Source organism: Odontomachus brunneus, unplaced genomic scaffold (genome assembly GCF_010583005.1).
Source record: "Odontomachus brunneus isolate Ranch 3 - 2012 unplaced genomic scaffold, Obru_v1 Obru_scaffold_082, whole genome shotgun sequence".
Classification (NCBI taxonomy): Eukaryota; Metazoa; Arthropoda; class Insecta; order Hymenoptera; family Formicidae; genus Odontomachus; species Odontomachus brunneus.
The window spans coordinates 1,221,173-1,238,297 of NW_022639532.1; the positions used below are offsets into that span (position 1 = coordinate 1,221,173).

General features: G+C 42.0%; 1 protein-coding gene across 2 annotated transcripts; it reads left to right on the forward strand.

The window, feature by feature from the left end:
- Window positions 1-1,487: 1,487 nt before the first annotated feature.
- LOC116847732 (tubulin-specific chaperone cofactor E-like protein) lies at window positions 1,488-16,069 on the forward strand. 2 transcript variants are annotated; one of them, XM_032823042.1, is made up of 7 exons: window positions 1,488-1,778; window positions 9,781-10,391; window positions 10,607-11,006; window positions 11,701-11,870; window positions 12,092-12,200; window positions 12,685-12,789; window positions 13,111-16,069. In XM_032823042.1, the coding sequence occupies exons 2-7, from the start codon at window positions 9,793-9,795 to the stop codon at window positions 13,261-13,263; spliced, it is 1,536 nt and encodes a 511-aa protein (XP_032678933.1). In that variant the 5' UTR covers window positions 1,488-1,778; window positions 9,781-9,792; the 3' UTR covers window positions 13,264-16,069. The 2 variants fall into 2 exon arrangements, with proteins under 2 accessions (XP_032678933.1, XP_032678934.1); XM_032823043.1 differs by lacking the exon at window positions 1,488-1,778 and adding an exon at window positions 4,364-4,614.
- The last annotated feature ends 1,056 nt before the right edge of the window (window positions 16,070-17,125 follow it).

Genomic DNA, 17,125 nt, shown 5'->3' on the forward strand with positions numbered 1-17,125 from the left:
CTAGCAAAGAATTACACCATGAAATATCTCCATGCCAACTCTCTCTCTAATAATTTGCTCTCCTCTCCGATATGTATGAATATTGCTTCGAGAACACGTACGTCTAAATTTTTCGTATGCGGCACAACTTCTTCTCACATTCTTGGTTCTCCTTTTCCATATTTAAATTATATAATCCGCTCAAGCAGTTTTTGTACTTGACTACGTGGTCACGCGCAACGTTCTTCCAATCTTCATTTCCGTAAGTACGAGATAAGAACGCGCATTAATTGACATGCATCACGCAACAGTTCGCATAACCTGTTCTTTGTGAACATTCTTTCAGTTCAATGCATCACTTTCCTCATACACACCCATACAATGGATATTACGCTCCTGCAGCGCGTGTGAATTTAAAATTCATTTTAATTTCTTCTTTCCCTAAATAATGTAGATTATTATGCATGCACACGGGAGTTGTATGTGTCCAAGATTTGCATTGTGACACCAACGAATTGAGATTTCGGGAGAAACCCATATATTTTGGACACAAGCTTACTCTGATGTTTAAATATCGTAAAAACCGCTTAAAGATGCTTGTAGATACTTTGTAGACACAAATTACGAAAACGAGGAAATATTTTTAAATTTATCCCGAAATCTCATTTTAATCGAACCTGAAACTTAAGGAGTTTATTCACAGCAACCAAAAATTATACAAAAATAAAGATAATATTTATCGCAGCAAAACACATTTATAACAGAAATTTTGCATGATTTGTTTGCGCTATATGTTTATGAAAAATTTAATATCGCATTTCTTTAATCTCACGATAGGAGCACGACAGATGATCATTATTTCAATGTAAAACTTAATAAAAATGATACCATCTAAATAAAAAACTTACCGTTGTAAATGTCAGGAAATGTGACATAAAAGAAAGAATATTGTTCACTATGCCGTTTTTGTGAAATGGTCGATTATAGAATTGAAAATTGATGTTTTATACATTCAGTAATAGTGTACTGAATAAGACGTGGCAAAATAGTACAATAAAATTAGTTTCAAATTAACATTTATTATTTAGATAACGAAACATATAAAATTCTGTAATTCTGTTTACCAAATAATGAATTTATGAGTAGCTTCCTTGATGTGTCATAGAAACTCAGGGCCCTTGGGTGCCCTGAAAATACATACCTGGGGAGTAAACTCTTTAAATTTCAATAGCTTAGGCGTACGCGCTTGTACGACGGAAACGGCACATCTCGCAGTTCTCAGGAAGCCCGCAGAAGAACCGCAGGTCATTCCTTTTGAGTAACTTGAAAATTCAGCGGAATCGAATAACTCCGCGCGCTTCGTTCGCGGATTTAAAGGCCGAATGCGCGCGACGAGCCACGTGACCGTGACGCGCATGCGGGCGCCGCGCATGCGCCGTGCGGTCGATAAAGTCCCGCTGGTTCCGCCGCCGCCACCGCCACTGGTCGGCCCGCTCAGCTGTTTCTGTTTACTAAACAAAGGAGCCAGTCGAACGCTGGATGGCGAACGGTGCGTTCGCGCGCGACGCCGCTCTTCCGTTCGAGAGATCGACGACGCACGACGTTCGAGTTCGCGCGACGAAGCTGTGAAGCTTTCGCGCGACACGAAGAGGCCTCGCTCGTCCGGCAGGAGCGCGAAAGAGCGGATAGGCAGTGTGCGCGACCACTGTACGACGGTGCCTACGACCACCACCTCCGACACGCACCAACGACGAGCACGGGCGAGTACGTGAGGTGGAGCGAAGGGCAGCGTGCAAACAGTGAGTAAAAATAAGCGCCGAGTGTCCAGGGCCGCCAAGCGGGCCGCGCGCGGTTTGCCTGGTCCTTGACACGATTCCCGAGATGTGTCGGATTTAACCCTTTCGGGACGATATTGCCGTGGACGCGCTCGCGCCGCGCCATACGGAAGTCGTCGTCGTCGTCGTCGTCGTCGTCGCCGCCATACGACGCGCTTTGTACGACTTGCACGCAACCGTTCGGACAGCTCTCGCTGCTGCTCTCGCTCTCGTCATCAAACAGTCGCCGAAGGCTGCTGGTTACACATAGGTCCGATTGTTGATATCCTTCGACGCATGTGTAATGGATAAGATCCGAGGCTTCGCGTGGGATCATCGTTCCTTGCACTCGCGCGTCATCTGAACGGCGGCGACCTTACGTACGGCGACCGTGCTCTCTCGTAGGAAGCCATCGAGGAAGGATCTTGTTGCTCGCGTCTCTCGACACATCCGTCGAGCGGTATCGACGATTAAATCTAATTGCAAGATAGCGTCGGGAAATGGAATTCACCTTGTTCAGCATCGGGCTCGTTTCCAACGACTTTCGTGTCCCGTTCTTTTCCCCGTTTTTCGTTCGCTGTCAGTGGAACAGCTGACTGCGGCAAGAGTGAAATCTGGTATGGTATTCGCGCGCGAATGGAAATTAGACGTCCGCGGATGGAATTATGTGATATCTCTCGGTAGTTCGCGATTCGTTCTGTTCATCACGTGAAGTCTGTCGCTCTCCTCGTCGCGGACACCGCTGCACTTTAACTACTTACGCAACTATCAGCGAACGCGTTTACTAGTAAAAGCGTCTCTAAGCGTCGCTCGATCGTCGATTACGCAATGAGATTCCGACGTGTCAACGATGTCCTCCGCAGTTGTTTGATTATCTAACGAACTTCTCTTTCGTGGGAAGCTACGCAGGATATACGTATCATCTCTACATAGCCTTGCTGATTGTTAAATTACAAAGTCAAAATAGACCAAAGATATCTATTGACAGCGAATTTTGTACAGCTCAATCTCGATGTATTTTGTTGAGGCATAACATTTTGGCACATTTGCAAATCAGTATCATGTTGTTTATCCTAATCTCCGAAAGACATTTTTGACTCAGTGGACCATAACATTCTCTCCTATCTAAACTCTATGCCTCTGGGATTCGTCAAATCTGAAGTGGATTTCAAGTTTTGTATATCTATATATCGATAACAGAGTATTACGGTATTTTCATTCGTCACGTAAATCGACGCATCGATGGCCACGTAATGCGGTCCACACCAACTCCTGTTCTGTAACGTAGCAATAAACTGTAAAACGCGTAGCCAGAGTTGTGCTGAAAAGGGGAGAGGTCCGTCGCGATGTATAGCGTTCTAGTGAACGGCCCATCCGGTATACACCAGGTGTTCCAGAATTACTGTACAGCATTTTAGCAGGTGCAAACATTAGTGTAAGAAGAGTGACGATTGTTCCTCTCACAGGTGAAGCTCAGATAGAGTTTTAGGCGTTGATTTGCGTCTTCTGGAAATTTTCAGAGAATGTTGAGAAATGAATTAAGTTTTTCGTCAGTGTTTCAGAATGTAAATCGACAATTGAATCTCGTCAGAATTTAATCGTCAGAGTTTTCTCGTTAAAAGTTAATGTCGTGTCAATCATAACACAGCGATCGCTGTTTTTCCTCCAGGAATTGCTTTGCTATTCATTGAGAAATCTACGTCGCCTGAAAAATTGCGCATTGTGTCTGTAACACTGCAGACCTTTCTCTCTCTGTGTCTCTCTGTCTCTGTCTCTCTCTGTCTCTCTCTGTCTCTCTCTCTCTCTCTCTCTTTTTCATGTGTCGGTGCCGCTTTCTCACACACATCGATTTAATTGTCGTGCGCTGATGCGAGACGCGTTTTAGGAGTCGAAAACAAGATAGAGAAAAAGAGAGAAAGAGAGCGTTATCTGATTATACATATTGAATATTTGTTTTAATTGAACGCTACGTTTATATGACGATGAGATAAGCACAATCAAGGACGTCGTTTATCAATCACCGCTTTCATATAGTCGATAATGCGCACTTATATCGTGAAACCCGAACATCAAAAGAAATGTTATCATTTGTTTCGATTGCAAATTACACGTGAAACGTAATCTTAACAATTGAAGCAACAGTCTCAGACATATGCCTAATCCTAGACATTCTTACTGCTTTTTAAATATTTTGAAAACTTTCAAAAAACAGAATATATGTACATTTTATGTTAAAAATGTAAATATTCGTATTTATCAGAACGAAGAATGTCTGGGAATTTTTCGAGACAAATGAAATTCTCAGGATATAATTAAACGACAGGATTTGGTTGAGTTGCAAAACTCGACATTCGATCGGGACTCGCGTCCCCATCGAATAACGGGCTTTAGAATTGCTTTGCACACGCCTATGCAACAAAGGTGTAGACAACGCGGAGGCATGGCAGATATATAGATATATCGGTACATGCATTCACAATGCTCTCTCGGGTCGCGAGCAAGCGCGCAATAACCTTGAGCAAGTGAGTAATATTCCGCGACTTGGCAGCATTTGCGCAGCGGAGGAGCAGCGGCGAACTTTCGTCAGTGTTTCTTCATCGGTTTTTCTACGCGCGGCGGCAAAGTGGCGTCTCGCTCCGGTGCGTTTGGCGCTTTTAGTTCCCGTTTTGCGGTCGGTGAAAGGACACAACAAGGAAAGCTCGCTTAATCCGTCGTTTCCTACTACATTTCCGCGATGCGATGTCTCCCCGAGAGAGAGAGACGAAACAGAGAAGAGACGGAGTCGACAACGTTTATCGCGCTGTAGAACCGCGACGGACAGGTATCCCTTCTCTCCTTGTTCCCTCTTACTTTTATTTCTCAGACGGATCCTACGCGTGCGGCCAACGTCTAGCAATATTTTTTCCGATCGAGGTGTCTTACCGTGGCGTTTGCATTTTGCGCAACGCGATGCCGCGATATTTCTTATTACATGTCCGTCCGATTCAACAAGTTCTGCGTAGTGGAACGAATATAAAATCTGCACGCGAGGATGCGCGGAAACGTTTTTACATTCACAACCTCGAATCTGTATTTAAATTTTGAAGGTTCATCGTCGCGCGCGCGCTCATTGTGAAATGTGCGCGCGCTCAAATTTATCGCGCCAACCGGCCCCGAGACTCGGAGGGAAAGCGCGAAAGAGGTCGAAGGATGAAGCGGTCTATAAAGTTCTAGATAGCTTTACGATTGCACTGTGAGAGAAAAGATATCTAACAAGTAAAACATATTTATTCGGTGTGTATCAATAACACATATTCACTTGTACTAATATGTATACAAAACGTTTTTCAAATAAAAAAATATGCATTTCCTTAAAATCGTTAGCTTTCTATGAAAACAATTGTTTATACTATTTAAGTAAAAAAAATTTAGATTTTAGTAAATATACAATTAGTACCTAACGAACAAATACTTAATAATTTTTTAGATATTTTCCTCTCTCAGTGCAGAGAGGAAATATTTAGAGATCACGTTACGTTCGACAAAGCCGAGAAATATCCGAGACGAAGATGGAAAATTCTCTCTAATCAGTTTCTTCGCTTCGTTGTGGCAAACTGTACAAAGCGCGTGTGTCACGAAAATGACGGTTTCGATTCGCACGATGATATCAAGACGAATCTCGGCCGAATTGGAAGGTCGCGCGCGAATAAATGCGAATTGAACGGGACGGGGATCTTTCGGAGGATAAGACGAGAACGTATTTATCTTTTGCTCGTGAAATTTACAAGGAGTCGGAAGGTCAGCCCCGCGTCTTTTCCGGCGCTCACGCAGCGTGTAAATGCAACGTGACTGACCCACTGCGCCGACGATTCCATCTGACATTTCGTAACCACCGTCACCACCGTCGTATATTTAGCGTTACGTTACGTGTATATCGCGAGAGAACGGGACAGCTGGTGAGTTCGTTTGACGCCGTTGAAGCGTCGCGACTCAGCTGATTGTCAGCTGCTCTGTCCGTGTTACACGCTCGTTGGTGTTTTCTTTTCTATTTGTTCAACTTGTTTTCTCGCCGTACGAGCAACGATAGATATTCCGACACGGCGCGATGACGCTCACCTCCTTTGCGCTAACGAGAAAGATAATGAAATTAATTGAAGGTAAAAGTACCGATGTCTGGACACTAATACACACCTAACTTTAGACATTCTTATTGTTTTGGTCTCTCAATAAGAATATTTAAGCTTTCAACGCGTGCGCGTGTGGAATATACATTTAATATATGTATATATATTTTTTTCTCTCCCTATATTGAAAGTTTAAATATTTGTATTTAAAGACCAAAAGAATGTAAAAATGTCCAAAGTTAGGAACCAGTATTATTAGCGTTGATACCTCTACCTTGAAGCGCTTTTTAGTCGCCAGCAAAAATTGCGAATTATCAATCAACAAGTTAATGTTTCATATCTATACATCTATGTGCGTCTGCATCCGCGGTCTTCCAAGCCGGCGATGCTCGTCTCGCAGCTCGTCTCTCACTACGCTTTAAGTTTCTCGCTGCCCAGCGGACCTCGCTTCCACAACGCTTCATAATATGCGAAACGCAAATATTACTATCTCGCGAATCGAAACACATCCGCAAGCAGCGTGAAATTACTCGAATGTAGAGAGTGAATGTCTGTACTCCTACAATTGTACTCCACTTACAGTTTCCGCAAATAGTAAGAAGTTTAGATCCATGAGTACAGTATTCACTCTTGCTTTTCCATCTGGTCACGGATTTAATTTAAAATCGTGCAATTTGCTGCGGGAATCTGCAGCGTTGAAATTTGATTTCGCATCTAAACTTTGCACGACTTTCTCCGTTGCACACTCACCCGGCTAGAAACTTATTCCCTAGTCCCGATCGATCCCGATCGATTATCTGGTTGGTACAAAGTGCACAAGAAAAAGCTCGACTGGGCTGACCGGAAATCTCTGGTGAAATATGAACGAAATAAATCCCAATGAGCTTACCAGAATTTTGTTTCTGAGTAAATTTCTAGCGTTAGGTGGCCTCTTCTCGCAATGTACTACACGCTCTGTTAGGCCAAGTACTCCGTACATATTTGTTACTCGCGGCTGTGATATTGTTCTGGCGAAAATGTTCCTAGTCTGCGGACGTACAGAAGTGCAACCACCGACCGTGCGGACTTTCGCGACTCCCTGTATCGCGTCGATATCGCAACGCTCCTCTGTCACGACTCCAGTGCGCCCGTAACGCGCGGTGCAACGCACGGGTTCTGCTAGGCTTCTCGCTCGCGAAGCCGCGGAGCGGAGAAAGTTAATTTCGCATGGCCGTTGAACCGATATCGCTATTACGTAGGGGAAGCGGAGAGTAAAGCACGGGCGGTTAGACCAATTTACTACTTCTAGGCCAACCAGCCCGATCTTATTTGATATCGACACCATCTACCGACGCCGATCAACGACGCCACTGTGCTGCTGCTGCTGCTGCTGCTGCTCTGTGAAGCCGCGAATCGAAACTAGTGCATCCCGAATTAACTCCACGCGATTCACGTTCGATCTCGCGTCTCGTCGTCGTCGTTTTTGTTTCGTTCAGGACGCTGCACAAACGAGTCCGAATTTACGCGAGGAGGACCGTCTTCACGCGCAGAACTCTCCCGCGTAAACGTCTAAAAGATATTTCGTTCAAAAGGCATTCTACTTATAGTGTAGATGTCCCTGAGACTTATTTCAGATAGTTTGAATTTGCTATGATATGGAATCGGCAAAGAATCCGAAATGTGTGATCGCGATATAATGTCGGTGTAATATCCTTCTTATGTAACGCAATGTGTGGCGCGCATCCAGGAAAAGCGAGCATCTTTTTACACGTCTCTCCTCAAATTGACGTAATCATTCTTCCGTGCTCTTCCGAGCGAGCTCATCGTCGCTCATTTCTACGCAGTCGTTATTCTGATTCGTGCATTTCACTTGTCCCGAGAATTCAGAAATGATCTACGATAAAATGATCCTCGCTTCTACACGGATCATCCGCGCGAGATGTCGATATCTCGAATCGTGTCAGATATTCTCCCGTTGTACTTTCGCGCACGCAAATGCACTCTCTTCGGTCGTACTTAATAACAATGGGGGCCGCATTGAATTGCACGCATTACAGCCAGGTATGCATCGTGTTGTGACACGTGGAAGATGGTTGTACGACAGTCGTCATGCATAGTGAAGACGCAACGAATGACCGAGTCGCTGTATATAGCGCGTGTAGAAAGACATTTATCACTGATCGAAGATGTGGTAATCCGACTACGTACTAATAATCATGCAATGGATCGGAAAGCTCGTCCGCGCTCGACCGTCGTGCTCTGCGCACGTACGAATCATCGTTGTATCATCGAGAAATCGTGACTTTCGCGGAAAGTTAGAAGTCTGAATATTTCTGTTCACCATAATGTGATATTAAATGCTCTGAATAGCTTCCAGATTGAGCCAGAGGCTTTGAGAGACAGCTCGGTGGAAATCCACACACGCAGAAAAATATATGCTGCAGTAAAGTATATGTTACTTGGTTCATACAATATTTCATACAATATTTTATAAGTTTATATATCCGCAAATCTATCATAAGTTTTCATCATACACTACAGAACAAAATACTTGAAGATTGATTTGTATGTGTGTAGTATAAAAGTTTATACAGGAATAAACTTTATTTTGCAGAAATAAATTTCATATCCCACAAATAAATTGTTAAATATTTTTCCTCAGTGTGGACCATCAGATTTATATTCTAAATATCAGTAAGTTCAATATTTTATCAAGAATTTTAAATTGAAACCAAAATTCGGTTTTCGGTTCGCCTATCATATGGAGTCGAATCAACTTTTTCTTTAACAAAGTTTTATATTTTCGTGAAGAGAATAAATTCTTCTTTTGAGTACATGACAATGAGCTTTTCTAAAATTTATAGCGAATATATTTTAAGGTTGTTATCAAGAAATCAAGATATTCTTCATTGAAGATAACCATTGTACCACTTGAAAGAAGGAAAATAAGTTGAATAATCGCTTTTTTTAGCAGTAGAATGATATTTCTCTGTGTAAAGGTCCACCTCTTCTCCCCCAAAGACTGGCCATTGATGATCATTCATAACGACGAGAAAAATGTAAAGAATCGATGAAAAATTGAAAGTACCAAAGCGAAGGTTTTTCGCGCGAACGTAACTCAACTCTTTCTATCGGGGATGACTTTTCTTAATCGACACGTGTCCGCCGACGGAACAGATTCGTCCCTTTCTTCGCTAGCCGCGTGGGCGACGCTATGTGCGATCACGAGGGATCGTTTTGTCGACTGTTGAAGACCCAGTACCGGTTCTCAGTCGCTGCGCAAAAAGACAATGGCGTGACCTTAGCGAATATGGTGAAACCAGATTCAACTCGTGTCTCGAGGATGACTGGCTCGAAGGTTTTTCCTCGTCCCTTTTCCTTCCTTTTCTATCGTCTCAGTTAGCTCAGTCGCCTTGCGCGATTTCGCCGACAGCCGGATGCGTGTCTTATTCGCATTTATCGATCTTCGTACACGTCCTGAATGAGGGTGCTTATTTAAAGAAGAAATCGAGCACGAATTATTTCGTGTCTCTTCCTCAGATAACTAATTTCCGACTTTTCTCAGATATTTCCAGAAAACGAAGCGCCCGAGATTTGATTACATTATTATTGCCGCACCGCGACAAATACTTGTGTTGTCACACTTAATATATTGATATAATCGAAAAGTTACGCCGGATGTTTGGAACGACTATGTCGCTCGGGAGAAAGGCAGAATTCGCGAGACCGCTGGACATCCCTTCTAATAGTTAGGCATCTAATAGGTTGTCTTAGAGCTTTCTATAGAGCGATTCGATAATAACCGGTTATTCGATCGCTCGATGATAACACGAAGAACTTATGTTAGAAATTTAAGTGTAACTGAAACACGATGCGCATAAGATAAACTTTCGACGAATTTGCAGAATGCTGTAAAAATGCCGTCGTTGCTGGAAGCCCTGGAGCTGAAGTACGGCAGTTCAACAACGGACTGCTCGTTGACGGACGACGAGGCGGAGTCTGGCTCACCCAAGGCCGCCTTGTCGGTGAGCATTTTCATCCCCAAGAAGTCGCCCCGACACACGGTGCCTGCGTTGCTGGTACTTCAGGACTGCGACATCGAATCGGCGGGTAACGACGCCGAAAAACTCCGTAGCAAGTGCAAGAACGTCGAAGAGCTTGATCTCGCGCAGAACAAGCTGTCGCAGTGGACGGAAGTGTTTGGTATCTTGCAGCACATGCCCAAAATCAAGTTTGTAAACTTGAGCTTCAACTGCTTGGCAGAAGTATTGGAAGTTAAGCACGGTAACTATGATCTTCTGAGGAATCTTGTGCTGAACGGCACTAGAGTGTCCTGGTCGACGGTACAGGGACTGATACGACTTCTGCGTAATTTGGAAGAACTCCACTTGTCCTTAAATGAGTACAAAACGGTCGATCTGGATTACCAGAAGCCAGAGAATGTGAATCCAGCGTTGAAGAAGCTGCATTTCACTGGTAATCCTGTGGAAGTTTGGAACGAGATCTCAAAGTTGGGGTAAGATCGGATTTATTTCCGTCAAGGATTGCGGAGGGCAAAAATTAACTAGACTTATATCGATGTTCCAAGCTTCGATGCTTCGGAATAAAGTATTTTTCTGAAAAGTAATCTGTGCGAAGAGATATAAGACGATAATATACGACGAAAGTTTGAAAAAACAGAGATTATAGAACTCTTCGAATAAAATGTTCAATTGTTATCAATTCCTTTAGGTATGTCTTTCCAAGTCTGAAGAGTCTCGTCTTGGCCGAGTGTCCGATCAGGTCACTCGCTCTGGAAGAGAATCGAAATTTGCCGAGCGAAGACAGCCGCCGAGCGAAGGAGGAAGGTCACGGGCAGGACAGCGAAAATATGAATCATTTAGACGCGGATGAACACACGTCGACGGACGAAAAGGGGAACAGGATATTCGAGAGCAAGGTTAACTACGACAGATCCGAGTCGGAGTCGGAGTCTAGCGGAACGACCATCAAATCTCCTCACGATCCCTTTAGGATGCTGAGGTTCTTGAACGTAAACGGTACGCTATTGTCTACCTGGGACGATATCGAGAGGCTCGCTAGGTTTCCCGCGCTCAAATCACTCAGGATCCAAGGATGCCCGCTTTTCGAGGTGAGAGCGGTCTTCCCTTTAGAGGATTAAAGGTCGGGAGGCATTAACTTGCGTTCAACATGCGATGGAAAACATTTTAATCGATGTATCTTGTCTCGTATCGTGAGTCGATGCACTTGACTCGACGACAGACGGGCAGACAGACTAAAGACGCGCGTTTAATTCTCCATGGCGAATGCAACAGCTGTCAGAGAAGATGTGAGAAGTAGCGTGTCCTATTCGCGAGAAATCTGTCCGCATACACGTGCGGCAATTGAATCTTGGCACGCTCTCAAATAGGCTTATAGATTAATGCAACGTGTGTTTCGAAAACAAGTTCTTGGAATCGATATAAGTCTGCGGCTCACACGGCTCTTTCGAACGTTCGTACCATTTAAATTTAATATTAGCAGAAGTAGGGAGACGCTTTTTTAAAACAGCAGTAAGCTTTTATTATATATGTTATCTAATGATAATTTTAAATTATGTGCATTGAGATAAAAATCTCCTTTGTGTTAATTTGATTCGCATCTCTTATGCGATAAAGAAGTATACATATTAATTTTCACTCACACAAATATTTTTATTTACTCGTATCAATTATTTGTAACAAGTATATATTAACGTATAGTTAGTTTTAATTACACTTGTTCTGTAAAGATCTGCCACCGCTGTAAACTTTTGCGTCGCGCTACATTCGCTTAACATTTCCCAGAGCCCTCGAGAGTACACGGAACATGAAAGGCGGCAGCTACTAATAGCTCGACTGCCAAACGTCGAGACTTTGAACGGCGGCGGCGTGATATCGTCTCAGGAGCGCGAGGACGCCGAGAGAGCCTTCATACGCTATTACATGGATAAACCGGAAGCCGACCGACCTGAAAGGTAAGTCTCGAGCACGAAGTTAACATTCTTCCTTTGATGAACGAGAACCGCGCGAATACGATTCACGAAAGTATTTTTAATGTGTGCTTAACGTGTCGCCCTCGTCGCGGTTCCAACTTTACTCAAGCTTACTACACTCTATTCTTGTTTCATGGTCATGCTCGTTATGTTGCTCCATTACGCCAGTAAAATCCAACTTGATCCTCTTCTTCGATTTTCAGGTATTCGGAACTTGTGGCCATTCACGGAAAGCTGGACCCCTTGGTGAATGTTGATCTAACACCAGAAAAAAGGGTCAAGGTCACTTTTACGTACGGGGATCTTGTTGAGGTATTTAATTTCGTGTATTAAATGCTATCACTTTAGACGTGATTTTTTGGCGACGAATATCTAATATCTAAAATCAAGGATGTCCAAAACTTAAACTCGTTATTTTAATAGGCAAATAAAGGGTTCAAATATTCTTTGACCCGTTATTTTTACGAATTAGTTCCAAAGTCTCTGCTACGAGCCGCCACTTTCCTTAGCGAGGAATTGAGACCGTGATACAATTCAACAATGGGTTCTTCTTTTATTCCATTCCAAAAAATTAGCAAAATTCAACGGGCTGTAACTTTGGCAGAAATTATGGCATCGTCGATGACTACTATTATTTTTGCTATAGTTCGTGGAAGTTTGTCTATTTTTTGTGATTGTGGCTTTAATTTTTATGCGCAATGCATTATTCATCATTATTATATAACTTTGGGATAATAATATATAATATAAATAATATATAATATAAAAATCTACTAATTCCTATTAACATTTTTAGGTACGGTCAGTAGATGTATACAGAACAGTTTTCGAATTGAAAACTAAACTGGAAAGTATGGTGAAAATACCTGCCAATAGAATGAGACTTTTCTATGTTGATCAGGTGAGCTGTATTCTATTCTATATTAATAAAACGATTTTAATGTGTTATTTACAGAATTTTTGGTTTTTTAAACCCTTTAAAAAATCCGAAGCCACAATATAAATTATATCATCCTCCAAATGATCATCTCCTTATGATTTCCTTATCTTCTCACCTGTATCATCACTTAGAACTTATAATTACCCAAGATTTCCACAGTACAAGGTATGAAGAAAGATTTTCTAATGGCTATAGAAAATTTTGTATATTGTGAAGGATTTAATAAGATTATATACCGTATGTGTTAATTGGAAACACAAATCAAACGAATCTAAATTTCAGGAAATGAAGGCGCAATATGGTCCAGAAGAAATGTTATATCCTAACAAGCAACTGTATCGATATAATATCAGAAATGGCGATGAGATTATTATCGACAGTAAACTGAATCGATTCGTGTCAACATCTTCGGGTACATCTTCCATTCGTTCCTGAAGAAGGTCGACAAGTGGGTCGAGCGGTATCGAAGAAATTCGATAACTCTTCGGACTTTGATCTCCACTTGTCGCCTCACGATGTAATGATCATTGATGAAACGTCAACGAATGATCATAATGAAAAATCGCGCATTAATGGAATCCCAATAATTTATCAAACGTGAAATATTCTAGGACACCGAGTGTGTTTCCCTGAAATGAACTTGCAAGCACGCGAGACAGCGTGTTTATGTCCGTACGAACGATATGTTCAGATATTCTCTGATAATAGTTACGCGTTATCGCGATTAATACACTCTAATCGCGGTCAAGTCGTCCGACGCGGCTATAGCTAATTATTTCATCGTATAACAAACTCATTCAAGCCTCGACGTATAACTTAAACTGCTACTAACGAGCGCATAGGGGATAAAGTGTACGTACGCACTACGTACACGTGCATACAGACACATTTAGATGAGTAGATAACTGTCGATTTGTAAGTTCTTTGAGTGTAGTATAATTCTCGTCATTGTTTCATAGAAGGTAAAAATGTAACGGGGGAAGCAGGACTGTAAATAGCGAATTTCGATTTCCAGCCAAATTCGATGTAATTACGAAACGAGCTATATAAGAAGAGTTTACTTGATTTTACCGATGCTCGACGAAAGTGGTAGAGATTTGTAGAAAAGTAGTGATCGAAAGCTCGTGTGGATGATGTGACGCGCTCGTCGAGGCTGCTGCGACGAAGAGAATGAGATATTTTTGTAGATCGTGAGCAGCTATCTGTAAAGAGTAAGATGTATCGTTCGCGAACGAACGCATTGTGTTGCTCTTTGTTGAGCACCGGGCAATGATAAAAGTGTACAATGCACTTATAACTGTATTTTCGTTGCGCGCATTTGCATGTACTAACGCGAGAATGCGTGTGACTCCTTCGTAAGCGCGAAGGATGTCCTTCGCCAGGCGTCATCCACTTGCGTCGTACGTTGACGGATGATCTCTCTACTTTCCGAAGGTGATACTTACATGTAAATTGTTTCTCGCGCAAGCCCTGCGCGAAATTACAACGCACAAGCGTCATCAGGTCGTAACTTTCTCCGCTTTAGACGATTCAGTCGCAATGTAACATCGCAGTGGACTCTAAAACGTGATGGTCGAAATCTGCCGAGTCACGCAAGGGTTGTCAATCTAATAATGTCAATCTAAAGATGCCGCAGTCGTCTAGTCTTGGAATGTACTTAACTTGCAGCAAAAGTCTAATTCCTTCTAAATTTAAGGCATTGGATTGCACGAATAGACTCGTGTTCGTCGATTAGATAGGAATAATTTGCTTTCTGCTTGTCTCTCCCGCTCGCTCGTAGAGTTTCGCGACTGATTGTCACGGCGCTTCAAGCCTCAAGATCGTCAACTTGACTCTCCCTAATTTCTCAAACTAGTCTTCTATGCGTATTACTTCTATATAATATTATCTTTTTATCTATCAACACATTTCTATAGTTGCAGTTGCAAGGATGGAATATTAGTTTCGAAAGCAAACATTAGAGCAAAAGCTTTTCAGAAATTAGAGGGAATCCCGCAAGTTTTATAAAATTGACGATCTTGAGACTAAGCGATAGTCAGTCGCGAGGAGACGAGCAGGAGACAAAAGGAAGGAAACAGGCGTAAATTTCGAAAATCGCCTCAAAAGTGCAAATCTCGAGCACTGGAGTGGACGATTGCGCATACTTGCGTTCTTTTTTTAATATTTCGACAAGCGTGTTGGAATTACAAGGGCTGATATCAAACGCGATCAAAGGATAACAAAGACGTCTCGTTTTCTTTTATATAATTTACGTGCTCGGGCTGCTCGTAATCATTTCATAATCGTATCGATCTTTACAGGTATACCTTTTCCCTGAATGCTACAAGTATCCGTACGTCTCGTTGCATTTACAGTTTATCCCGATTTAGAACATAAACGCGAAAAAAATCAATGTAGAATGTTGCGTTGCGTCGCGTCGCTTTGTCATCGAATATGTCGGCACCGTCGTGCTATTCGGCTAAGCATTAGAGAGGGAAAACGGACAGTACATCAAGTTTCGGTTTCTTTGCTCACAAGCAACGAAGCTTGAAGAGTCACTTAGTGCCTGCCTTTTACTAGCGTAATTCGGATACTTCTAACACTGCCCTGTGTATACCATAAAACGTAATTCGGAATAACGAGGCTCTCTGTACATAACGAGAAACATACTGACCGAATTCCCGCAGCAGTACGATTACCTGAAACCGTATGAATTTGAGTATCGGAGAAGCTAAAATCATTTTCGTCAATTGTCAGTGACCCTTAAGGTGACATTTATGAAACTCAAATCTTGTTATATTGTTGGAAGCAAATATTTTTAGAATGTTTTTATTTGTGATATCGTGAAAGAGGAGAGAGAAAGAGAAGGAAACAGAGAAGATTAATTATTGACAATTATAATCACGATTTTAGCTGCTCAAGAAATTCGGCTAGACCGTTTCTCGAATACTGAAAGAGCACCGCGATAGTCGGGAAAATGTTGTTGACTGTTGGTTTCCACTTCCATTCGCGTCTTGCTGCAGCGAATGCACAGTGAATTGCGATCCGTTTGGTCGATGTAAACAACGGAAAGCGAAAAGGAAAATCAATCGCGAAGGAGGGCAAGGACGGGCTGGCAGTGGAATCCTGCGCTGTATGTGTCTAGTCTCGGAAAAGGAACTCTCTCTGCATTATTCTTATTTTATATAAAACTATTCTTCTTTTTTTTTTGTGCTGGCGCAAATGTACGTACTAACGAAATAAAGTCGTTTATACGATGTAACTCGCTCTTTATTTTTTATCCTTACTTTTCGACGACACCTCGTTACTTAACTCCAATTAACAATCGCTCCTGAATCACTGTCACAAACAGGCAACAATGACAATACACACGAGACGCACTCCGCAGTCACAAGTTCAATGAAAAATTTGCTTCGGTTGTATTTTTATTCGGAATTCGCGCTAGAGACTATATTTATTTATTAAAACTATATTTATATATGTACAATAATTAATAAAAAATAAGCATCGTAAACATGAAACTCACAACAATTTTGGCGACTATTCACCAATTTGATGTCAATCGAAACGACCGAGCGTAATTCCAAAGCAAAATTCCCGAGTAGAGATGGAGACGGCACCAGTGTATAATACACGAACGTGTTTATTCACAACCGTAACACCATAGACGAGCCGACGTAAGGTTGACATTCATTAAACGCTACGAACTATCACAATGGATTTTCTGTCTTTTTGCCCGCTTTTTTCGGATGTATAGAAATATATCTGCCGACAAACGCTAAAGCTACTTAAAATTAGTCGCGCCATGTTAACGCGACATCGGAGATTTGCACATCTATACATAAAACGTCACGACTGTATGTATGTACATAGGTACAAGCTAGACTCGTAATGGAAAACATGAATCAATCAATCAATCAGCTGGATATGTCATGAAGGCATAAAGCTAGATATCTACGTATATATTTGGTCCGATCATTCATAAATCCAATATTCGAAAATATTTAAGCTATCTGATTTAAGCGACTGTCAAATATGGCCGTGCTAACTGCCTTAACTGTGATGTAATTTCGAAGTGAGATTGTAGGAGAAACTGGCGTTGTTGGATTCAGGATCAAAAAGACATTGTTAAGTACAACTGTACATACGAGTTCCAATTCGCACTCAAGGTATTGTACTTTAAAAATACTCCTAAAGATTATTCTCTTCACAATTCTCTTATTAAATTGTTCTTTCCTTTTACTTTAGCGGGAACTCTAGCTATATGGACTAATGTAGTCTTATTTGTACTTACTTTTCTAAAGTAGTATCATAATAA

Coding starts and splice junctions, on each gene's coding strand:
- LOC116847732 (XM_032823042.1), top strand. CDS start 9,793: ATGCCGTCGTTGCTGGAAGCCCTGGAGCTGAAGTACGGCAGTTCAACA. Junction 11,871..12,091: donor GAAGCCGACCGACCTGAAAG/GTAAGTCTCGAG, acceptor TTCGATTTTCAG/GTATTCGGAACTTGTGGCCA. Junction 12,201..12,684: donor CGTACGGGGATCTTGTTGAG/GTATTTAATTTC, acceptor TAACATTTTTAG/GTACGGTCAGTAGATGTATA.